A 25510-nucleotide genomic window follows, 5' to 3' on the forward strand; every position below is an offset into this window, starting at 1 on the left:
TAGCGCAGTTTGTTATCGGCATGAATTAAAAAAAATTATGTTGGTTTATTAACCATGTTAGGCAGTCTATAAAATGTTTTATTTCTCAAAACATGGCATTTCCTTTTGTCGACGATCCCGTTGATGAAGAAGCTGCTTTACTTCACAGAGAGTTAAACATACGTCTGGAGATGATATTGAAACCCCGACATTTTAATTTTCAGATAACTTCCTATTTGAGCGGTATTGTTTTTCTTCCCAGTCTATCAATTATGTAGCCTAGGCTACATAACCTTATCCGTTCTCATATCACTAACGTCACCCAGCTATGCTCTTACATCCCAGCAGATTATTTGTGTCGCATTACGTTTTTTGCAAACGGAAATTGTCTTTACAACATTGGTGATGCGGAGCATTTTAGTAAAGCCGCTGTAGCAAAGCGCCGTCAGAAGAGGGACTCGCTCTGAAACGTGTTTTAAACGTTTTTAAAATGAGTTCCACAGGATTGCAGGTGAATGATGTAAACACTTTGAAATAAAAGATTATGAATTATAATGCTGTTAATGATGGTGCTGCAGCCTCAGAATGGGATTAGTAGGCGTAGTAGGCCTACTTTTTCGTCCGCAGAAATGCCATTTCACCAGTAATATTAGGCTATACTTATGATTAAATATGATATTCACTTGGAATATACGCATTTACTCTAGCAGCAATTTTCTCCCACGTAAATTCTCTCTCTTTTGCAGCAGCCGCCGTTTTTTTTTAACTGGGTATGCGCATGAGTATTTCCGCCGACCCGTTTGTTTGTGGTTGTTGCCGTGGTGAATCGTAGTATCATGGCTCCATTCATGCTGCCTTTTTATTGTGGTGGTGAACATACTCCTAGTTGATTGAACCAACTCATATCAGCTGTTCTGAAACCGAAAACTCAGTTTCCCATCTCAGGGTAAATCAACTCAGAGATCAGGGTTAGACTCAGAGTTTGGTAAACCTTCTACCTGAAATACCACCCTTGTCACAGCAGGAGAGCGGCTGGCAAGCAGCAGGTTCAGAGCGGAATGTGAACAGGAGAGAGACAGATTAACTGAGGACAATGGGGAAACAAACAAAAGCTAGGATACAGAGAGACTAGGAGTGAAATCGCTAGTTAGTTTGTAGAGCCAAGTAAGTAAGGAGGTGAACAGCCCGGGAAGATAACTGCTTGGTGATTAGTGGAATGTACTGCAGCTGGCTGGAACAGAGCGGGAGAGAGTGGCCACGCCCCTTGACCTAGATCCTCCTGAGAACTCGCCACGGCAGGTGGAGACAAACACAGACAAACACAGGGAAAAAGGGAAGAGGAAAACAGGCAGGGAACAGGGAAAACAGAGCTGACCCATAACAGTGATATCAACTAACGCAATATGCACGTCAAGAAAGACACTCAGAGATTTGTGTTGGTTACAAGGAAATATTTAACTAAATTCAAAATGAAACTGTCATTCTTTTTTGTCTTTTATATTCAATTCAATTTGTTTAATGAAAGAAAGTTGGAAATAATTTCCTTTCATTTGTTTTTAATTCAACCAGCGTTGTGTTGTATTTAAGCAGAATACTGAAAGCAGCAGAACTGAGAACACTTTGTTTATGTGATTATGTATTGTATATATCAATATTCAAAAACGTATAGGATAACGTGTATTCTCCATATATATCGTGCTGCACTAGCGCAGACATTTAAGGTAAAATATCATAACAGTTTAAGTCCATCTGAAATTTAACGGGATTGTTATCATATTGGTAATAAAAATAATCACCTTTTTCTTGTTTTGTCTCTCACCTTTGTCCTTTTTTTAGTGTATGTTGGTCGTCAGAAACATAAGATCAGGCTGAAGGGGACATTTGAACGTGTGACTGAAGGAGCTGAAACAGGAAGTAGAATCCTCCTCAACAGGATCTACACTGTGCTCTACATCATAGAGGGACAGAGTGAAGAGGTTAATACCCAACATGAGGTGAGGCAGCTCGAGACAGCTTCCAAGAAGAAGACCCTCCATGACTCTCCAATCAAGTGCTGTGACATCTTTAAAGCCTTACCTGACCAACAGAAACACATCAGAGTGGTTCTGATGTGCGGCGTCGCTGGCGTTGGAAAAACCTTCTCAGTGCAGAAGTTCTGTCTGGACTGGGCCGAGGGTTTGGACAACCAAGATATCAGTCTGGTGATTCCTCTTTCCTTCAGGGAGCTGAACTTGATCAAAGATGAGCAGTACAGTCTTCTGGAGCTGCTCCGTGTTTTCCATCCAACATTACAGGAGGTCACAGCAGAGCAGCTCGCTGGCTCTAAAGTTCTCTTCATCTTTGACGGCCTGGATGAAAGCAGACTTTCACTGGATTTCAACAACAGTGAGGCTGTTTCTGATGTCACACAGAAGTCATCAGTCAACGTGCTGTTGACAAACCTCATCCAGGGGAAGCTGCTTCCCTCGGCTCTCGTCTGGATAACTTCCCGACCTGCAGCAGCCAATCAGATCCCTCCTGCGTGTGTTGACAGGGTAACAGAAGTACGAGGCTTCACTGACGCCCAGAAGGAGGAGTACTTCAGGAAGAGAGTCAGTGATGAAGAGCTGTCCAGCAGAATCATCTCCCACATCAAGACATCCAGGAGCCTCCACATCATGTGTCTGATCCCAGTCTTCTGCTGGATCACTGCTACAGTTCTGGACCACATGTTGACTACAGACCAGAGAGGAGAGTTGCCCAAGACCCTGACTGACATGTACTCACACTTCCTGCTGGTTCAGACAAAGAGGAAGAAGCACAAGTATGCTGAGGGACATGAGACGAGTCCACAGGAGCTGTTGGAGGCCGACAGGGAAGTTCTTCTGAAGCTGGGGAGGCTGGCGTTTGAACAGCTGCAGAACGGAAACATCATGTTCTACCAAGAAGACCTGGAGCGCTGTGGTCTGGATGTCACAGAGGCCTCACTGTACTCAGGAGTTTGTACACAGATCTTCAAAAGAGAGAGTGTGATCTTCCAGAAAACAGTCTACTGCTTCATTCATCTGAGCGTTCAGGAGTTTCTGGCTGCAGTCTACCTGTTCCACTGTTACACCAACAGGAACACACAGGTACTGGAGGACTTCCTGGGAGAAGGGTTATCTCTGGATGAAGATGAAGATCAATACCCATCCCTGAATGTCTTCCTGAAGAGAGCCATGAAGAAATCCCTTGAAAGTGAAAATGGCCACCTGGACCTGTTTGTCCGCTTCCTTCATGGCCTCTCTCTGGAGTCCAACCAGAGACTCTTAGGAGGCCTGCTGGGTCAGACAGACAACAGTCCAGAAATCATTCAGAGAGCCATCAACAACCTGAAGGTGATGAACAGTGATGGGATCTCTCCTGACAGAAGCATCAACATCTTCCACTGTCTGATGGAGATGAATGACCACTCAGTCCATCAGGAGATCCAAGAGTTCCTGAAGTCAGAGGAGAGATCAGAGAAGAAACTCTCTGAGATCCACTGCTCAGCTCTGGCCTACATGCTGCAGATGTCAGAGGAGGTTCTGGATGAGTTGGACCTGGACAAGTACAACCCATCACGGGAGGGACGACGGAGACTTATTCCAGCTGTGAGGAACTGCAGAAAGGCTGTGTAAGTCCAGATGTGATTATAATTTTAAATCAATGTGAAGCTGAGGCCATCAGTATTAGAGTAAATATACAGACTTTACACACATGCACAATATAAAACTTACACACTATAAAAGATAAACCTGCTTGTTGTAAATAATTCTACATGTTACTCTGCAAATATCTTTGTTGTCTCAAACGCTGTGAGAATGAGACGATGATGATCTTTGTGTTTGTAGCTAAAGTATCTTCAGTCATTTAATCACAACAGACAGCCTGTTTACAGTGTATACAGTCTGCAGTGTGTTTCTATAATGTGTCTATTTTATATACAAACAGACATTTATTATTTGTGATCTGGTGAACTAACATCACATGAAGTTTAAGCTTTTTCATAATAACTTTCATTCAGTTATTTGTATCATATTTTATGAAGAGTTTTTGAACTATTTCATTTTAAGGATGTTTGTTCATTTTCACAATTCATACAATATCTATCAGGGCTGGTTTAAATAATAGAATTTTCCAATTCAAATCGTTTTACATTTGAATGATCCAATATCGATAGATAAAATCCAGAATGGGTTTCTGTCTGTATCATATGTTGTATAATACATCTGCGATGCTAACATATGCTCATTTCTAATGGATGAAGCCTTGGCCTGGAAGAAAGGTCGTCAGGTGGTCCCCAACCTTCTCTGGGTGTTTTGACCCTTAACCATAACACCCTCCAGTTGGTGGGTCAGCAGTAACTGGCCAGGTCACTGCCCCTCTCCTCCAGGCTTCCAGCTTGTGTTCTCTCTATTGTGCCAGAGCCAACAGGAGGCTCTCTCTGACGCTTCTCCAAGCCTACGAACGGCTGCTTTCCTCAAGTGGCCTCTCAGTCCAACCTTTGTCAATAGATTCCACACAGATTGAGCTGGGAATCCTCTACATCCGACTTCCACCGTCATCGACCATGTTGTCCACCCCTTGTCCCGGCAGTCTTGGACAAGTTGCTGGTATTTGGCTTGTTTCCTCTCTGCAGCTTCTTCACAGCCCTCCTCCCACGGCACCATGATCTCCACCAGGATGATCTTTCCCTTTGGAGACTACATGATGATGTCGGGGCTTAGAGTTGTGGACAGTACCGCCTCAGGGAAGTGGAGTTTCCTCCCGAGGTCGACCTCCATTTCCCATTCCTGGGCTGATTGCAGGAGATTCTGCCTGGCTTGGCTGTGGATGACAGGTCTTTGGCCCTCATTCACAAAGGTGATGGTGCTCAGCAGTGGTCTTGCTTTGGCTGGTTGTTTCTTCCTCCTTTCTTGCTCCAGGATGTCTGCGAGCACTGCCAACACCTTGTCATGGCGCCACCTGTATCTCCCCTGTGTAAATGCGATCTTAAACCCAGACAGAATGTGCGCCATTGTTCCTTTCCCACCACACAACGTGCACAGTGGGTCCTCCCTCATCCCCCACCTGTGCAAATTGACTGGGGTTGGTAAGGTGTCATACACTGCTCGGAGTAGAAAGGATATACAGAAGGGCTCCAGCCCCCACAGTTCACTCCATGTGATTGTTCTCTTCGGGAGGTTCCACCTCGTCCAGGTGCCTTGAGTTGCGAGTTCGATGGATTTTGCTCTTCTTCCTTCTTGTTTCGTACTTCATCCTGGATCCTAGTTCTCTTCTCTCTAGGGGTGGACTTTGACCACTGCTGGAAATGTGCTATTCCTAGACCCTGTCTTCCAGTGGAAGGGTTTCCGATGATGTCTTTGGTCCGGAGAGAACTTTCTGCCTGGTTAATTGCCGTGCTGGCGGCCCACTTACGGCCAGATCTTGTTCTGACCCTGCTTCCTTGGTGAGTTGGTCTTGAGAGTCCCTATATGTCAGTGACAGTCTGCATTTGGCGACATTAAACTCTACCACTGATGACAGGGGAAGCTGGAGCTGGCCCGACCTTATGTAGAGCCCCAAGGATGTAAAGCTCAGGGGTATTCCCAACCATCTTCTAAGGTGCTTGTTGAACTTCCTTTCCATTTCTGCAACAGTTGATAGAAGGAAAACTGGGTTGGCATTTCTGGCTCAGTACTAAAGTGGTTTGAGTCTTATTTAAAGAATAGGGACTACTTTGTGTCTATAGGGAATTATACATCTGAGCATACAAATATGACGTGTGGAGTTCCCCAAGGCTCCGTTCTGGGGCCTCTCCTGTTTAACATCTACATGCTTCCACTGGCTCAAATTATGGAAAACAATAAAATAAGTTACCATAGTTATGCGGATGACACACAAATTTATATAACCTTAGCGCCAGGGGACTATAGTCCAATACAACAACTGACTAAGTGCATTGAACAAATTAACGACTGGATGTGCCAGAACTTTCTTAAATTAAATGAAGAAAAAACTGAGGTGGTTGTTTTTGGAGCAAAAGAGGAACGATTAAAAGTCAGCACTCAGCTTCAAACGATAATGTTAAAAACAACAAAGCCAGAAATCTTGGTGTAGTCATGGACTCAGACCTGAATTTTAACAGCCACATTAAGACAATTACAAAGTCAGCCTATTACCACCTTAAAAATATATCAAGGGTTAAAGGACTTATGTCTCAGCAGGACTTGGAAAAACTTGTCCATGCTTTTATCTTCAGTAGACTTGACTACTGTAACGGTGTCTTTACAGGTCTCCCTAAAAAATCAATCAGACAGCTGCAGCTGATTCAGAACGCTGCTGCTCGAGTCCTCACTAAGACCAAGAAAGTGGATCACATCACTCCAGTACTGAAGTCTCTACACTGGCTTCCAGTGCCTCAAAGAATTGATTTCAAAATACTTTTGCTGGTTTATAAATCACTAAACGGTTTAGGGCCAAAATACATTTCTGATGTGCCACTACACTATGAACCACCCAGACCTCTCAGGTGGTCTGGGACCGGTCTACTACACTATGACCCACCCAGACCTCTTAGGTCGTCTGGGACCGGTCTACTACACTATGACTCACCCAGACCTCTCAGGTCGTCTGGGACCGGTCTACTACACTATGACCCACCCAGACCTCTCAGGTCGTCTGGGACAGGTCTACTACACTATGACCCACCCAGACCTCTCAGGTCGTCTGGGACAGGTTTACTACACTATGACCCACCCAGACCTCTCAGGTCGTCTGGGACAGGTCTGCTTGTTGTCCCTAGAGTCAGAACTAAACAGGGGGAAGCAGCGTTCAGTTTTTATGCTCCACATATCTGGAACAAACTCCCAGAAAACTGCAGGTCTGCCGCAACTCTCAGTTCTTTTAAATCAAGGCTGAAGACCTATCTCTTTGATGTTGCCTTTCTTTAAATAACTGTTCATTTCTTATACTGAAGTTGCATTGTTGACACTGCATGACAATCTATATAAGCATAAAAAGAGAAATTCCTATTTTATATGCTTTTATATATTTAACTGTTTTAATTGCTCTTCAATGTTTAATTTCTTATACTGCACTGTAACTTTTATTCTCGTATTTTATCTGTTTTAAATTTTTTTATCTGTTTTCATGTAAAGCACTTTGAATTGCCCTGTTGCTGAAATGTGCTATACAAATAAAGCTGCCTTGCCTTCTCACCTCAACATATCTGAATCAAACATCAGACCCTTGTGAATGTGCTTTTTGATCAAAATGTATTTTTAGGATGAAAGTGTCAGATTTGATTGTATTTTAAATGTTTTTAATCTCTGTCATCACAGACTTTCTTCCAGTTTGCTCTATGACACTGACTTTGATGCCGTGGCCTCAGTTCTGAAGTCCAACACCTCCCATCTGAGAGAGCTGGACCTTAGTGGATACCTCCTGGATTCAGGAATTGAGCGTCTGTGTGCTGGACTGCAGAGTCCAAACTGTAGACTGGAGACTCTGAGGTCAGTTCATGTATTGTGTTCACATGTGCTTATCTCCCTCTTCTCGCCTTGACCTACCCACATGTGAAGTGGGTAGTGGAAATGAGAAACGCAAGGCATTGTGAGGCCTTAATATAAGGAGCTAACGCTACGTACCGAGTAATGTTAGTACAGGGGGAAGTGACAGGCTGCGGCTGGAAATCGGAAGAAGGATGGTAAATAGTTTTAACGTGACTTTAAAATCCACATCCACCAAGCCAAATGCTTATTTTATCATTAGTAAGCTCGTTCTTGTTTCCTAACAGCATCACAAGTAATAGGAGCTTAGCTGGGAGCTTAAAAAAGACAGCTAAAGTTAATATTAACTGCCCTACAGCTGACAGAGTTAGCTACAGCTGACACCTTTAGCTTCCACTTCATATATTATCTTCTACTCTCAGTAACTTGAAAATCTGCAAAATCAGGTTGTAGTAACGTTAGTGACAGCATCGTTGACCGTTATCAATGCCATTAGCATCGTGTTTTGGCTGTGCTTTCTAACGTGATGTCATTATGCTAACCAAGCACTGTTAGCCTTTACAACAGAGCCGCTTCACTACACTTGTTGATAATGTTTCATTACAGAGTTTTCTGTTGATTTTTGTGTGTCTCTGTGTACTCGTGGTGGAAAATTAATGTAAACAAAGCGGCGTGCCAGAAATGCAATGCGCCATGACGTAGGTCTCCTTCAAGGTCAGGCTGATGTTAGAAGTCCCTCTAGTGGACAGAATGTGTAACAACAACCACATGCTTATAGAGGCATTGGCGATGCATAAGCCTGAGTAGTGTATTACATATTAATAACAGGCTACATTTGAGCATTAAATATTCTAATTTTTGAATATAAAAATAAATGAAATTTTAATTGTATAATAGAGGAAGATTGACAGCTGTAATATCTACCAAATTTAAATCCATAACATAACTAATAAATTCCATTCAGTTAATTTGTTTTTTGGGTTTGTGTGTCAGTCTGAACAGTTTGAAGAAATTTAGTCTGAACTCAAACTGAGACACATGAGAGAGACACATCTATATGTAAATAATTAAAAGATCTTCAAGAAGTCCAAGGCCTTTTCAAGAAAATCTTTTAAAGGTACTCTAAGCGATGTCACGCATTTTTTAGGCTATAACATTTTTTGTCACATGCAGCATCTCCTCACTCCTCCGGTCCCATGAACACACTGTAAAAAAACGCAGTCTCTGTAGACAGCCCAGGGTCCACAAACATTAACAAAACAAACTGGCCAACCTGGGCCACAAAAACATAACAAAACAGTGTTTCAGCGTTCCAGCCAATAATCGACAAGAAGTATTTGGGGGTGGGGGTAAGGGGGGTTAGTGCGCTGAAGCACAGAAGGGAGGGGGGGGGAGACGGGATGAGGAGTAGGGAGGGGCGAGCTAGTCTCGTTTTGTTTAAAAATACTTACAAGAATACGTCAACAAGAAGTAATGTCACCCAACATCGCTTGGAGCACCTTTAATATAAAACCCTCAAAACACCGTATTTACAGAACTTATACATTTATAATAACTGAAGTTTCTCTGTCACACACACAGTCTGAACTCAAACAGAAATATGTGAGAAATGTGATATTTCCAAATGCAGGTGTTTAAAGTATGTTTAGTTGTGTCTGATCTGTGACCAACAACACTTTAACATGTGTACGATGCGCTGTTAGATGATGTAGTATAAAGAGCGAATACTGTAGCAAGTAGTGTGAAAGCCCGAAAACACGCATTTGGAGTTTGTTTGGGGGGTGGATGGGTCAAAAAACACAGGACTTTCACCCAGGAGACCGGGGTTCATGTCAGTTCTTGTACCTGAAACTTACATTTGTAACCCCACCCACCATCTTTTCCTAAACCTGTCAGTTTAACGTAAATCCTGCCACACAGTGTCAAATAGTGACGCCAAGGGTCCCTGCCAAGCGTGTTTAAATATGACGCTAAAGGAGACGTTTTGCGAAAATAACAAAAGCCAAAGGCACCTGACCAAGCGTCGCTTCCTGACGCGATGGGAGCTAGACTGTGTTGTCCTGTCACAAAGAGATCCTGTTGGTTTCAGGTGTTCTGTAAACAGATTATTGATTTGGGTGATTTCAAACAGGAACTCGTAAAATAGGGACGTTTGAACAGTGGCTGTCAGCGTCTGAAGCGACGAAAAAAGCGCCCTTCAGCGTGTTTGTATAATGTACCGGGGAGAGCAGCAGCTACACAGGGTTTGAAGATGACATAACACTACGTCAGAGCGACTATGGTAGCGAGTAGTATGTAAGGCCGAAATTCTGCATAGGGAGGTTGGTTGGGGGGGTGGATGGGTCAAACACAGGAATTTCACCAAGTAGACCGGGGTTCATGTCCCTCGTGTCACGTTTCCTAAAGTTGCTTTCCTCTTTTCCTAAACACAACCATTCTGTTGTTCCTGCATGTCACGGAAACGTAAGCCCCCCCCACGAGCTTTTCCTTAACATAACTGCGTCAAAAGGGACGCCAATAGTCCCGACGAAGCACGTTTAGATAAAGTGCATTATATAGTCAATAACAACGACAAAGGCACCTGACCAAGCGTCGTATTTTACGAGATGGGAGTGAGAATCTGTTGGCTTCTCTGGTCTCAGCTCTGATTAATTAGGGCCCGAGCGCCGACAGCGGCAATGGCCCTATTGGAACTGAAGGAATTATTATTTTCTGCAAATTAATTGGCTTTTTGGGGGGCTTAACATATTCCAAAACTCACCAAAATTGGCGGGCGCATCAAGTCTGCTGAAGATTTACGTATTTTAAGGGTTTTGGGAATAGGGGCACAAAAATGGCTCGCTAGCGCCCCCTACAAAACCTAAAAAATTGAGCCCCTGCAGTGTGTTTAACGTAGACTCACGAAACTTGGTAGACATATGTAGCATGTAAAGACATATAAAAAACGTCATTAGAGGCATACCCTAAACCCAACAGGAAGTCCGCCATTTTGATTTCAAAGTTTGAAATTAGTGTGATTTTGGCCATTTCCACGTCATACTTTAACGAACTCCTCCTAGAGATTTCATCCGATCAACTTCAAATTTGGTCTGTGCCATCTTAAGACGTTAAAGATGAAAAGTTATTAAAAGAAAAACTTTTTGTCATAGGGCGTGGCCGTGGCGGGGCGGCCATTTTGTGCGTTTCGCCACCGAAACAGGAAGTGGGTGTAACTCGAGTGTACATTATTCAACTGGCTCGAAACTTTTCAGGATTCATAACTTTCCAACTCTAAGGACATTTACTGGACAAGATTTACTCAAAGTCGCCCCCTAGTGGCAACAGGAAGTAGGCCTAAAAGTCAAGGTGCTATACTTTAACGAACTCCTCCTAGAGATTTCATCCGATGGACTTCAAACTTGGTCTGTATCTTCTCAACACCTTAAAGATGAAAAGTTATTAAAAGAAAAACTTTTCGTCAAACAGTGTGGACGTGGCATGGCGGCCATTTTGAGTGTTTAGCAATGAACAAAGAAGTTGTTGTAACTTGAGTGAATGTTGTCGTATCTGCCCAAACTTTCTCACGATTGACAAGGGTCCAGGCCTGAGGACATCTACAGGCCAAAATTGACTTTTGGTCATAGCGCCCCCTACTGGCAACACGAAATGCGCCTTATATGACAAATATCATCCGATTTACATGAAACTTATAATGTGTGGTCTACATGTGATACTGAGCCTCCCCCTATACTTTACCCACGCCCCCTTTCATAACATTTGAACCGTTTAAGGTAGAGTCTTGTGTGAGGTGTCATTGAACTCAACAGAGAGTTCCTTTTTAATTGGTGATGGTTTGACCCGCCCCTAAGCTTTAGCCACGCCCACTTTTTTAACTAATGACCCGTTTGATGTAGACCGTTGTGTGAGGTATCATTGAACTCAGCAGAGAGTTCCTTATTCATTGGTGATGATTTGGCCCGCCCCTCTGTGCTTAGCCACCACCCCTTTGATAAATGGTGACCCGTTTAAGGTAGAGTCTTATGTGAGGTATCAATGAACTCAGCAGAGACTTCCTCTTTTATTGGTAAAGGTTTGGCCCGCCCCCTATACATTGACCACGCCCCTTTTCACAGCTAACTGTATGACGTAGAGTCTTGTGTGAGGTATCATTGAACTCAGCGGGGAGTTCCCTTCTCGTTGGTGATGATTTGCGGTGTCTGAGTGCCGCACAAATGCACGTCGCAAGGAGCGGCGTCCGCCGGTAACCCCGACGCACGCAGAGGCGCGAGGGCCCGTCCATCACTGCTTGCAGCTTTAATTAATAACTGAACCTAATTTATGTACAAACATAACTTAATCCATGACGTTTTATATGTTGTTTTTGTTCATATTTTCATGTTTCTGGTAGTACATTTAGTCAGAAGAGACTTGTTTGTTAAAGAAACTGTAGAAAATGTCCACTGTTATTTGTCAAAATGAGTGAATGTTTATAATTGTTGGTATATGGTCACATCTGTACACAGAAGATCCTCTGAACTAATATTTGTTTTAAATGGACGAAGTTTACTAGCTGATGTAGAAATATTTCTTTGGTTTCTGTTATTTTCAAAGTGTTTTCACAAATAATATCTGATCATAGATATTGATCCTTCAAAAACACACACAGACACACACACACACACACACAGAAACACAAACACACACACAGAGAAACACACACATAGAGAAACACAGACATAGACAGACACACACACACACACACACACACACACAGAGAAACACACATACACACACACCCACACAGACACACACACTCATATAGATGAACACAGAGAGACCAAAGATATTTCCAAATGCAGCTGTTTAAAGGATTAATATAGTATTGATTGAATTAGAAATTGATTTTTATCATCGTCATTTATTCTTTATTCAGATTGGTGTGCTGCGGTTTGTCAGAGATCAACTGTGCTGATCTGTTCTCAGCTCTGAAGTCCAACCCCTCCCATCTGAGAGAGCTGGACCTAAGTAACAACAACTTGCATGATTCAGGAATGAAGCTGCTGTGTGGTTTTCTGGAGAGTCCACACTGTAGACTGGAGACTCTGAGGTCAGTTCACTGAATCTGTTACTGTTATAGATCTAATATGTTTAATTAACAACTGAACCTAATTTATGTACAAACATAACTTACATCTACAAAGTTGTAAATGTAGTTTTGTTCATATTTTCATGTTTTGTGTAGTACATTTAGTCTGCATTCCCAGATGATTTGTGTTTATTAAACCTCGGGTTGTCTTCCCATTGGCCATAAAGTTGTTGTCCTACGGGGTCAAAATTGAAAATTAACCTTTTTTTTTTCTATTTTCTATTTCTATTTTCCTCAATGTTTTTTGACATTTTTTCTTTGCTTTTGAATGTTTTTGGCAAGTTTTTTACGCTTTTTTTTAAAGAAATTGGTCTATACCTAATTTATATGACATAACTCATTTTTAGTTTAAAAAAGCAGACATTGTGAATTATTTTGAGTAATAGTAAATATCAGAGGATGTTGAGTGGATCACAGACAGGTTTATGTCAAAGTTTAGTCAGGATACTGTTTTGAAACCATTTTTAAAACTAATTCAAGTGCTTTAAAATTTAATAAAACACCCAAAGTTCAATCAAAGTAATTATTAATTTTACCTGTGAAGCACATCCATGCATCCATGTCATTTTTGGGCAATTTGTTGAAGTTTTAAATTCCCTTCAGTTCACTTGTTTTCTGGGTTTCTCTGAGCACAAATCACAAAAACTTTAAAGTGTGTCAGTCTGAACAGCTTGAACAAATTTAGTCTGAACTCAAACTGAGAGACATGAGAGAGACACAACTATATGTAAATTATTAAAAGATCTTCAAGAAGTCCAATTGTAGTACTTACTACAAGTAGTAGATGAGTTAGGACCCGGCTCTAGGTTCGAAGGAGCAGTTTGTAGTTAAATACTAATAATACCCCAGACTAAAAAGTAAGTTTGAATGCTGGCTTGTTTATATAAAAGAGTAGAAAGAATCTAGAAGCAGGTAGAAATAGTAAATGGTACCAAATAACATAGTTTACATACCCAATTCACGTAACATAAACACAGTCTTTGCATTTAAATGTGATCTATTCAAGTTTTAACATTTTTTTTAATGAAAAAAAAGAGGAAAAGAGATACTATTTTTCTTATTTTCAGTTTGACTCAACCTATTTGGTTTCAAGAATAACTTCCAACTTAAGTTCAATTAAAGTTTCTCTTTATTTTGCTATTTAGTTTCTATTATTTCGAGTTAACTCCGTTTTAAGTTCTAATTTTAATCTCAGTTAGTCATAAATTCTTATTTCAACTTAGTGCTATTTTAAAACCTCTGTTATTTTCTTATTTTATAGAATGGAAAGGTATGGTGAATTATATTCAACATACAGTTAAACCTTAATCAGTCTCTTTTCAACAAGTGCAAAATTTTGCTAGCGACCACGTTGTGCAATCCATACAAATTCCGCGTGATATGCTGTGGCACAGAAGGAAAAAAAAATGTCGGTTGATTGATTGATTTTATTTGACCACTTAAATATAAAAATATGAAACAGTACTCTGTGTCATACATTAAAAATACATAAATAGTCAGGGATGACACAATAAAGCCCAAAGACTTATTTCCATTGTGGTTCAACGTGAGTCCACTCGAGACCACTCTTACCGAAATCCCAAGTCCAACAAACTCTCGCATCAAAGAATTGTTGCAGACTAGTCTTCCCGCAACCGGGATGAATGAGTTGGTGTCCTTGTACAACATGCAGGTGAATCACAAGGATGCAATGTGATTGTCAATCGTGATCTTCTCATGGGAGGCTCACCATCTTTACCGTCTGCTTGCAGCATATAACGTGGCTTCAAGCATTCGAACATTCACACTTCTAACTTTTGGTCAAACTTTTTTAATAACAGCAAAATAAACCACAGTCTACCTATATAGACAGAATGTAACAAACACATTAGAAAATTAAATATGAGAGCTTAAAACACTGTCTTGTTTGCTACTCTTGTTTTGCTCACTGGTTCAGTCTAGCTAACGTCTTCCTTGTAGCGTTCATCTCTTGCACTGACGTTCTTCCCACAACAGGAAGGGCTACAGCCATTCTGATTGGCTGATACAACGGCATGGAGCTAAATCAGGGCCAAATGTTTTGTTAATTTGAAAAAAATATATATAGTTGAAAAACTAAAGCTTGAAATTTGAATTTTTCTTTCAGTTTGAATAAAAATTAGATTAAATTCTGGAATTATTTTGAATAAATTATTCATTTTCATTTTTCACTTTTATATTTGTTTTCAGTTCCACATTTCATGTTTTCAGATTCAAAACTTATTTTTTTTACGGCTTCAAATCTTTTTTTTTCAGTTTCAGATCTGTTTTTCAGTTTCAGATCAGTGTTTTTCAGTTTCAGACTTTTGGCCCCAATTTTGCGTAGGGGACGTGGCTTCAACTCAGAGGGGCGTGGAATTTTTTTTTGTCATTAATACATACTGGGAAAATAGGTGGACAGCTCCCCAAAGCTGGAAATGAAGCATCGCTAGCACTAAAGTTAACATTAACTAATGTTAGCTTCACACTAGCTGGTGTTTTTACACTGATTTCAGTGTCCAGCTCAAGTTTTTTGATTTTAACGTGTAGTGTCTTTGTTGCGATGCTTTATTTCCAGCTTTGTCCAGATGTCCACCTATTTACCCTTTGTGTTAATGACAAAAAATGCCACTGTGGGGATAATGTCCCAAAGTATCTATTCAAAAATGCTAATATCTTTCACATGTCTTACCTGTGCGCTGGCGCCAGGGTTGCCTTGGCGGAGCAGACGCCATGCTGACTGCAGAGTGAATACTGTGGTACATACATTCAAAGTCATACGTGGAAGTGGGAGAAGTCATTGTTCCTGCTGAACTGCACAATCTGGCACAGTTTATTGCTCTTATAGTGTAATTGGTACCACGTGTTGTCCAAAACAGTTTTTTAAATGTATTTTTGTTTAGTAAAAATCACATGTATATGGTGGATAGAAAGCATTCAGTCATAGTTCTCGCAGTAACACAATTTCCTGAAGGCAACATGACTGAGGAGAGTCTTCTGCCTTCTTTGTTAGGCTGTCCCTCATAATTCCACGCCCCTCTGAGTTGAAGCCACGCCACCTACGCAAAATCGGGGCCAAAAGTCCGAAACTGAAAAAAACTGATCTGAAACTGAAAAACAGATCTGAAACTGAAAACAAAGATTTGAAGCCGTAAAAAAATAAGTTCTGAATCTAAAAACATGAAATATGGAACTGAAAACAAATATAAAAGTGAAAAATGAAAATTAAATATTTATTCAAAATAATTCCAGAATTTAATCTAAATTTTATTCAAAAAATTGGTACACTTATTTTCAGTTTGAATACATGGTTTTATTTTTCAAGTTTTATACCAAAACTTAAATTTTCAATTTCAAGCTTAAGTTTTTCAACTATATATTTTTTTTTCAAATTAACAAAACATTTGGCCCTGATTTAGCTCCATACAACAGTATCTTAAAGTACCAGGATACTTTTTTAACATGACAAACTAATAGGATGCATTACTACTAAACTTGGATATTCATTTTTATCTCATTTAATCTGGTTAAATCATGAACTTTATTCCTAATATTATGAAATTTGTCTGCATATATTTTATTGTTATTTATTTAAACCAACATTAATTTAAACTATTTTAATCTAGGTTACACCCTCCCTTCTTAAATCTATGCGAGTCCCTTTGCATATAGTAATGGGTTACACTATTTTTGGTTCAAGTAGCGGTGTAAAACTAGGCTCTACAAAAGATTTAGTTATAGCTGTACTCAAACTTTGAAATAATGCTTGGACAACTTCTTGTCGGTTCTCTTTGTCTTGAAGATCTTCTCAATATATCAATACTTTCATCTCTATCAATACTCTCTTCATTGATCTCTGTTTCACTTGCCATAGGTTCAGATTCACTTTCTGCACTGTCTCCATTGAGAGGTAAACTCTCCTTTTCAGGTGGGTCACTTATTGTTATGGGTTCCACTTCAGGTAGGTGTTCTCCCTCTTGTAAGGATGAACTTCCAAATGAGACTTCACCAGATTCCTCCAGAACACTGTTGAAAACTGCTGCAGTATCTGTACTGGTAGGTTCAACAGATGAATTGGATTGCTCTCTGGGAGGCATGATCAAGTTGTATTCCTGAGTGGAACATGTGGGTCCCGAGACTGGGTCATGAAAGGAATATGACATAAAGTCCCCTTCTTTATCAGATTCTGGTTCTCGCTCATCAGGATCATGTTGTGGGTGTTGACGTGCACTTGGCCTTTGACGTCTGCTTGAAACAGCTGCAGGTTCTTCTTCAGGAGCTGGTAAGAACTCACATGGTAGCAGGAGGTCTCTGTGCAGTGTGCTGAGGGGACCATCTTTGTTCTCTGACTTGATGGTATAAACTGGAAGGTCTCCTTTCCGGTTAACAACGACATGCACAGTTCCTTCCCACTTGTCAGCCAGCTTGTGTTTTCCTCTTAGGCGTACATTTCTGACTACTGCACGATCAACAGCACCTAAGGCGGATTCGGTGACACGTCTGTCAAACCTGACTTTGTTCCTTTCTGCCGTTTTTGCTCGTACATACTGGGAGTGAGACTTCTGATTGTCATTGTTCAATGAGACATTGAACTATTTCATATGCAAACAGACATTTATTATTTGGGAGCTGAACTAACATCACATGTTAATTTTATCAGGGCTGGTTTAAAAAACAGATTTTTATGATTTAAATTGATTTACATTTGAATGATCCAATATCGATAGATACAATTCAGAATGGGTTTCTGTCTGTATCATATGAAACTAGAAGACCTGAGGAATCCATTGGTATCAACTATGTCATGCTAGCTGTCAGGAAGGTTAGAGAACGCTCCAAAGTTACAAGATACATTTTGGAGAAGGAAAAACTGACAAGACCATTTATTGCACTTTATTGTGTTCATGTTGAATAAAAAGCACATGAATATAACTGCTTCAATGTAAATATTGAGACTTTATTAATAGAGACAGAGGCATTTAATCATTTAAGAGGGGAAAACATCTATTTGCTCTCCGTTGACTTCTATTGTGTGAAGTTTTCATAAGCTGCCGACCCAAAAAATGAAGCTTTTTTTGAAGAAAATGTGGATACGGACGTGAGGAATCAGTGGAGAGAATGAGAAAACTGTAGGATCCCACAGCATCATCACACCAACCTAACGATATGTCCGACGTTATGTTTTCCTTATATATGTTGTATATATGTCAAACCTCCATCTCACGACTTCAACTTGTACAAAATGCTGTTGCTCGCTTTTTGACAAATACATCTAGATGTGCACACATCACTCCTGTTCTCTACATCCTACATTGGCTCCTTGTGCGTTTTAGAATCGATTTTAAGATTTTATTGTTTGTTTTCAAGGTCTTAAACGGCCTGGCCACAGAGTATTTGTCTGAGATTTTAACCCTGCATGAGCACAACCGGTCCTTGCGGTCCTCAAATCAACTGGTTTTAGAAGTCCCAAGGTCAAGGTATAAACAGTGGGGTGATCAGGCTTTTGTGGTTGCTGCCCCGAGACTCTGGAACAAGTTACCCCCTGATATTTGGACGATTACAGATGTAGCTGTTTTTAGGTCTAAACTCAAAACCTATCTGTTTAAAATGGCTTTTAATACGTTGTAGACAATTTCCCTCTCCTATTTCTATGTAACCTTTTCTGATTTTACTGTTTTCTATGTTTCATTCTTTTTATTGTATGATATGTTGTATGATATATGTTTTATTCTTGGTTTCTGATGTGAAGCACTTTGGATACCTGCTGGTTACTGTAAAGTGCTATATGAATAAATGTTGATTGATTGATGTGTGTTAGCTAAACTTACAGATAGAAGCGGGGAGTTGTTTTCACAGTCAGCTGCTGGGACGACCTCCAGATTTATTCTGCCAGTGAAGGAGAGTTCAGCTGATTTTTTTTTTCATTTGAATGATCCAGTATTGATTAAAAAAATCCAGAATGGATCTATGTCTGTATGGCATGGGCATTTTGAAAGGGGTCCCATGACCTCTCACCTCAACATATCTGAATCAAACATCAGACCCTTGTGAATGTGCTTTTTGGTCAACATGCGATAGCCTGTTTTTAGGATAAAAGTGTCAGATTTGATTATATTTTAAATGTTTTTATTATCTGTCATCACAGACTTTTTGGCTGTGACCTCTCTGAGACAGACTGTGAAGTTGTGGCCTCAGCTCTGAAGGTCAACCCCTCCCATCTGAGAGAGCTGGACCTGAGAGACAACAACCTGAAGGAGTCAGACGTGAAGCTGCTGTGTGATCTTGTGGAGAGTCCACACTGTATACTGGAGACTCTGAGGTCAGTAGAGTGTTGGAATCAGTCCATGCTGGTCTCAGCAGTATTGAACTAAACACAGTCTCAAAGCAAAGCTCCAGTATTTCTTGTAAACCTCCAACCTTCTCAGTGAAGCCGTGAGAGGAGAGAGAGGGCAGTCAGCCAATCAGATGAGCCAGAAGCTTGTTGTGATCATGTGTTTGAGTTGATGTCAATACGACTGTTGTTGTTTTCATCTCTGCAGGAAATAAATCTGGATTACAGCTGACAGCATGACAACATGTACAGAGACATCAATCTGTTCAACCATCAAATCTGATCTCAAAGTGTTTGTTCTCTCATTTCAACACTAAACAACTGATCAGTTCATCTTTGTCACAGATCTGACATCAGTCTGACTGAAGCCTACAAATCATTGGCTCTTATTTAATAGAACCAGCATTACATTTAGTAACCATGTGGTCTTCATACAGAGCAGAAGCTCTGCTGAAGTCCAGTAATCACAGCTGATGTGTTACTGTTCAGTCTTTAACATCGTATATATCTGTGCTTCTGTCATTTGTTTTGTCTGAATATTTTCATAACAGACTGAAGATGAAACATCTGAAACATTCAGATGGTTTTTAACAGCTCTGAACCCAACAGCAGTAAATCATCATTAAAGTGAGCAGTCATCATCTCTGTTTCTGCAGTAATAATGCGTTCAGGACTCTCAGCAGTTTATTTCCCATGTGTACTTCAGTGAACTCTGCACAGTCAACAGACTTGATGCCCAAAGTCTCTGCACGTCTGTGAGCTTCACTCCAACACGGTTGTGTCGTGGGTTCACTTCAGAGAACCTCCTTGTTAGAGACAACACAGACACGTTTTTACAGTATGAGCTACTCTCTTTTACTAACATAATTGTTCAACTTAGTACATACAGATAATCACAGTAACAGCGCCAACTAACGATGGGGTACTCAATGCTCAATGGCACATACATCACAAACACGTATACATGAGAGCTGAACGAAAGCAGGCTGGTCTAAACAGCCGCTCCACTTGGTGTCTAAACAGGACTGAAGTCTCTGCTGCTCTTTACACTGGATGTGCTGCTTCACTGACTGACAGCTGATGAACACAGTCTCTGGAAACACTCATTTATCTCTTCTGTTGTTCTTCTCTCATCAGATGGAAGTGATCTGACTCAGAGTGATCAGGAAGGAGGATGTGTTGAGACCTGATGTGGAGTCCTTCATCATCCTGTGTGTTCCTGGATCTGATAGAGTATCATCAGTGTATCTGGACTGCTCTGCTGCTGCTCTGTCCTTCTACACAGTCTCTGCAGACACACTGAGACTCCTCCACTCCTGCTCAATACTTAGTCTCTATCTCTACTGCGCTGTGGAGGAAGGTCTGGCTACAACACATATGCATTCTGGGATAGAAGAAACAAGCTCTCTGGGTTGTTTGCATTTATTTAAACCAATCACAATCGTCTCTGGCCGTGCTAATCACCGGATGTAGCGACGGTGTCTCTGCTAAATAGTCTCAGGAAGGAACTTGTTTTGGTGGAACATTTGCACCCCGCAACAGAAAACGCCACCTACAATATTAAATGAAGTTAAATGTTGACACAATACAGTAACATGAGCTATTTAAATTAGCTGATACATGGTTAAACCTTATTGGCTCTTACCAGTGTATCTCTGTGTGTACTTCGTCCACAGCAATCCCACCAATCAGTCCCAAAACGTCCCAGTTAGAGAGGAAATGTCCTAAACATATTCTTTGTCTTGTCTAAGTCTTTAAAATCATCCCCTGAAAGAACCAAGCAGAGGTGCCTTGTTGCACCATGCACATCTTCTTCTAAACTTGACATTTTCAGCGTGTAGCTCGCTAGCTCAAAGTTTGTTGTTTCTTGAAGAGAACGGAGTTTGAGAACAGAATCACTCAGAGAGAGGAAGGAGAGGGACATCATACTTCTTTTGATCCAGACTGCTCCACCTGGACAAGAAGGTCAAACCTGCAGAAAGTCTGGATTTAATCCAAGCTTCAAACTGGAACATGATTCTAACTCTAGTTTTGGTAAAAACACTGAATACCAGCAAACTTTAATAATATAATCAGCTATAATATCTCTGGATTTTGGTGAAAAGACAGTGCTGTCTTTAGCCAGAACATCTTAATAAGTTGTTGTATTAACTTCTTTTCTTTTGACTTTAAATTAATCAGCAATAAATACTATAAAACTTTAAACGTTAGTGTCATTATTAGTGGAATGTTATATACTGTTTATGTTCCATTTCATATTTGTATCTCACATTGTAACAGTTTGTATTATTGCAGAAAAAAATAAATCCTGATATTGAAATCCCATTTTAATTCTCATGTGATGTCAATCTCCTCAATCCAGCTTCTGTAAGTATAAATGTCCTGCATGTTGGTGTAAATGAAGTCTGTTTTGTACATGCATAATGTATAATACAGAATGTAAATAATTGAATCAGTTTTTACATACAAAGATTAGATTTCTTCTCTGAGCTGGACACATTTTATTTTGACTCACAATAAGCCGTCGAAAAGGTTTCCGGCTTGTAGTTATTATATTTCCAACCGTCACCTAAAGGCAGCAGAGTGTTCATTATTCCTGGACTCAGTGTGATTTTGAACGCAACACAGTCAATGTGTCTTTCAGCATCACTGACTGTAAAAATAACAGACAAAGCTGAGAAGTAGAGCCTGCTGACTGTTTTCTTAATCCCGTTGCTGCAGGGAAAACACATTATTTTACTATGTAGTATGAAGATCCTTGCACACTAAGCCTGAAGTTTTTCTTTGTTTTTTTTCCGTGTCTGTCATCCTAAAATCTCTCAGGCGGGGTAAGTGGGACAAACACTACTGCGCAGATTCAGTGGGCCACACATCACGGAAGGAAACCTGGAAAATCAGAAACGTTTTTGGTGAATGAAGCACATAGCAACTCTCATAGGACTGAACACATGGATGTATTACAGGACCTGGAGGCAACGTTAATGGTGGAGCCCCGTTCATTCTTATGAGAGTTGCTCTCCTGACTTGCAGGTTTCCTTTCTTCCATCTGCCGCCCACTGAATCTGGGCAGTAGTGTTTCTCTCGCTGGCCCGGAGACTAGAGCTGGAACTATTCCAAATGGAGCTGAACAATTCATTGTCTCTGGACAAGAGACTTTACATAGATGTTAGCAAACAAGTTGTTCTTTAAAGATTAGAAAAAGCACAAATCCCCAAGGGAACTACACTAGAATAATGACTGCTGGCCGCTTCTGGATTAGGGGTTAGAGTTAGGGATTAGTTAGGTAATGAGAAAGTTATCTCGATGGCTGAGGGTGTAGGAATCCATAGGATAGATCTGTAATGCGGCCATTGGACACGTGTGACCCATTTCATTAAAAAATGCTGTAATGCTTTCATTGCGGTCATACATTTATGTAATATTTGTTACAGACCTACATTGAGACTTTACATTGTGCTGAAAATGTCACAGGTTTTTAATAGGGCTGTTAGCATTAACGCGTTAATCGTGATGCGTTTAAGGGCCGAGCATAACGTGTTAATTATTTTTTTTTTTTTGGAATTGGAAATTGATTTATTTGAAACAGGGACAATGCACAAATAAACATTAAACTTGTTAAAACGAGAGAATATGTCTTGGGCCAGGTTATAGCAACAATTGCTAATTTCCACCTGTAGTCCCTGGGCAGGTATGACAAATTAAAAAACAATTAACAATTTTAAATATAAATTTCACAGGATTATAAATGACATGGTGTCAATAGTAATTATTTTTAATCCCATTAATCGCATGCCGCCATTTATAAATTTATTTTCACTTCACTCGGCTTCGCGTCGTGCCTAACAGGCTACTATTTTGACCCTTTGCCGCACTTTGCCATACTTCCTCTTAATACATCCTGCTGCTGCAGGCTGCAGGCATGACGGAGAAAGACAGCCGCAACACAATTCTGAATGGCACTTTTTATTTTCCAAAACTCCCGGACGGGTTGAAAGCCATATGCACATTGTGTAAAGCCGAATTAAAATATCACCGAAGCACGCCAAGGTTGAGCTACCACCTACGAGCTAAGCATAGTACAGTTAACGTGACTCTGGTTGATGCTATCAAGCTCAGGCAAAGCACTATTTTGTAAAGTGTACTTGCCGACCTGCAGATGAAACCAAATCCCAAAAATTACTACCGCTCTTGCAAAATTGGTGGCAACTAACTGCAGACCTGTCAGCATCGTAAAAGTCTCGGGTCTTAAAGACTACGGTTGGCATGTTCTGACCCGTCTTATACACTGCCGTCGAGGGGGACAATAGTTCCACACACGCATACACAGCCTGTACGACACGGAGAAAGCAGCCCAACTGGAACTGTTCTCAAGTGATGCAAGGTGATCACTGGACGTCAGTAAGTAATCAAAATTATTTAGGAGTTACTGCACGCTATATTGACTCTAGATTCAAATGTGTGACTAGATTCACACATTTTCTTTTGTTTACCATAAATAAATAAATAAATAATAAATAAATACAAATCTTAAAATCAAGTTCATCAAGTCACTTTCTTTGCATTCATTTAATTCCCAATCAAGATACACTGGTAATTATTACCAGTGCATGTTTTCCATTGTTAATATGTACTTAAAAGCAGTTCTGAAATGCAAAATAATAGAATTTTAATCATGTGATAAAACATGGGATTAATCGGGATTAACTATAGAAATTCAGCGATTAATCGCGATTTAAAAAAATGAATCGTTCGACAGCCTTAGCCCCTCCTCTTCCTCCTCTTCCTCCTTGTGCTTTTGTTTTCAGAGTCTTCAGTTTTTCAAGAGGTTTGTGGATGTTGTGTTGGACTTTCCTTTTGCCTGCCTTCCTGCCACAGGACACCTTTCGTTGTAAGCCTTTTTATTTTACTAAACCTAGTAAACCTGCTCCCTGCCTCCTCTCCTCCACACTCTGACCTTTTGGGTTGGAGCCTGCTGGTCCTAGACGTGACAGACGCTGGTTTGGTTCCATGTGAGACTTTCACTGCAGTTCTAATCTCTTCTGAGGAAACTCAAAGATAAAAACAACGGTGAAGACAAGGAGATGAATCAGATAAGAGGAGACTCAGCTCTCAATACTGAAAGAAAAATACGTTACAACATCAAACTCTGCACGTCAGCAGTCTCATATAAAGTACTTTAAAGCAATACTTGAGTAAAAGTACGTTAAGAGAACAAGACTTTGGTCAAAGTTAAAGTCACCTTTCACAATATTACGTGAGTAAAAGTCTTCTATCTGATATGTACTGAACTTAAAAATCAAAAGGTCTGTTCCTGATATTAAATGGACTTCATTATTACAAGTCAAAGTCAAAAGAAACTTTGATTATCAACTTTATTGTGGCTTCCTTATATTAAAGTATAGTTTTCAGGGTTTCTAAACCTTCTTAAACATCAAACTGAAAGTCCACATCAACAAAGACACAAAAGACTATTTTATTTGGGAGGAACAATCTTTCACTCCACCGTACGGAAACATTTCTTGCACACAACGAGTAACCGAGCTGTTTAGGGGAAATGTATCAGAGTAAAAATAAGTTTTCAGAAATGCAAATAAAGTACAGATACGTGAATGAAGTAACAAAGTATTTGTATTTGTTACATTACAACACTTTAACGTTAGCCAATCACAGACATTATTAGACCTTGGTAGAAGCATGCTGTGTGCTGATTGGCTCCCTAACTCTGATGACATTTACTCCTTTAGGTTTTATAATTGGGTATTGAATGACGAGGCATTTTTCAACACCTCAGAGGCCATTCAGTCAGTACCCAAAAGTATTGAATTCGGTACAAAAGCTGCACAATATGAGAAAAATATCTAATTATGATTTATTTCTTTTAATACTTTTATTTTTAAGTTTTTACATAACAGTCCCACAACATAAATGAGAAGATACAACAAAACTAAACTAATCACACTGATTGGGATTATTTTGACTGATGTTGTGATTGTGATATGATCCACGATATCAGAGGGAATGATTATTTCTGTATCTTTATTCTCATTTTCATTGAAAAATATTAAAATTAAAATGATGTTTGTGATTTTTGGGAGGATCTAAACCAAACAAAAGTTTCTTTAGTCTGTAGGAGAGGATTGGACTCTGCAGCATCACAGCACTTCATTCATAATCAGGTTCATTTTGAATTGTATTGTCAAAATGATCATGATTTAAGATTGTAATTATTTAACAAAGTAGAAGTCGAGTCAGGATATACATCTGATAGTTTGGTTATTGGAACAGAAAACATTTTTATTTTCAGACTTTTTAGAACAAGGGTGGTCTAAAAGGAAGACTGCTTTGTATCGATGATTCTCTGTCTGGAAGTGACATTCCTCTGATTTCATTTATTATTTAATGTAGTTTATGTGGTTTGGTTTGTGTACGAGGTGTTTGGCTCTAGTTGGACAGTTTATAGGTTGGACTGTTGTGGTGTGTTTTATTATTTCTTTGTTTTGTGCAAAGTGGAGAATGTTTGTGGACATGAGACTGGAAGCTGTGGAATTCACCTTTTTTGGGGGGGGGGTTTGTCAAATGCTTTCTTTA

General features: G+C 40.1%; 2 protein-coding genes and 1 long non-coding RNA gene across 3 annotated transcripts in view; 2 read left to right on the plus strand and 1 right to left on the minus strand.

Moving 5' to 3' along the window:
• The window catches only part of LOC116065088 (NACHT, LRR and PYD domains-containing protein 3-like), a 321141-nt gene that overhangs the window by 175993 nt on the left and 119638 nt on the right, over positions 1–25510 (plus strand). Inside the window, exons 8-9 of the mRNA XM_036007044.1 lie at positions 12380–12555; positions 18737–18910. Coding sequence (XP_035862937.1) covers positions 12380–12555; positions 18737–18910 — 350 coding nt within the window. The remainder of the gene's footprint in view (positions 1–12379; positions 12556–18736; positions 18911–25510) is intronic.
• The window catches only part of LOC116065087 (complement C3-like), a 119679-nt gene that overhangs the window by 62473 nt on the left and 31696 nt on the right, over positions 1–25510 (plus strand). The gene's annotated exons all lie outside the window — the stretch shown is intronic.
• On the minus strand, positions 20957–21240 carry LOC116065093. The gene is made up of 2 exons (XR_004108659.1): positions 21122–21240; positions 20957–21052 (listed from the first exon to the last, which is right to left on the minus strand). It is a non-coding gene; the product is annotated as an uncharacterized LOC116065093 (long non-coding RNA).

The sequence above is a fragment of the Sander lucioperca genome, chromosome 11 (genome assembly GCF_008315115.2).
Source record: "Sander lucioperca isolate FBNREF2018 chromosome 11, SLUC_FBN_1.2, whole genome shotgun sequence".
NCBI lineage: Eukaryota > Metazoa > Chordata > Actinopteri > Perciformes > Percidae > Sander > Sander lucioperca.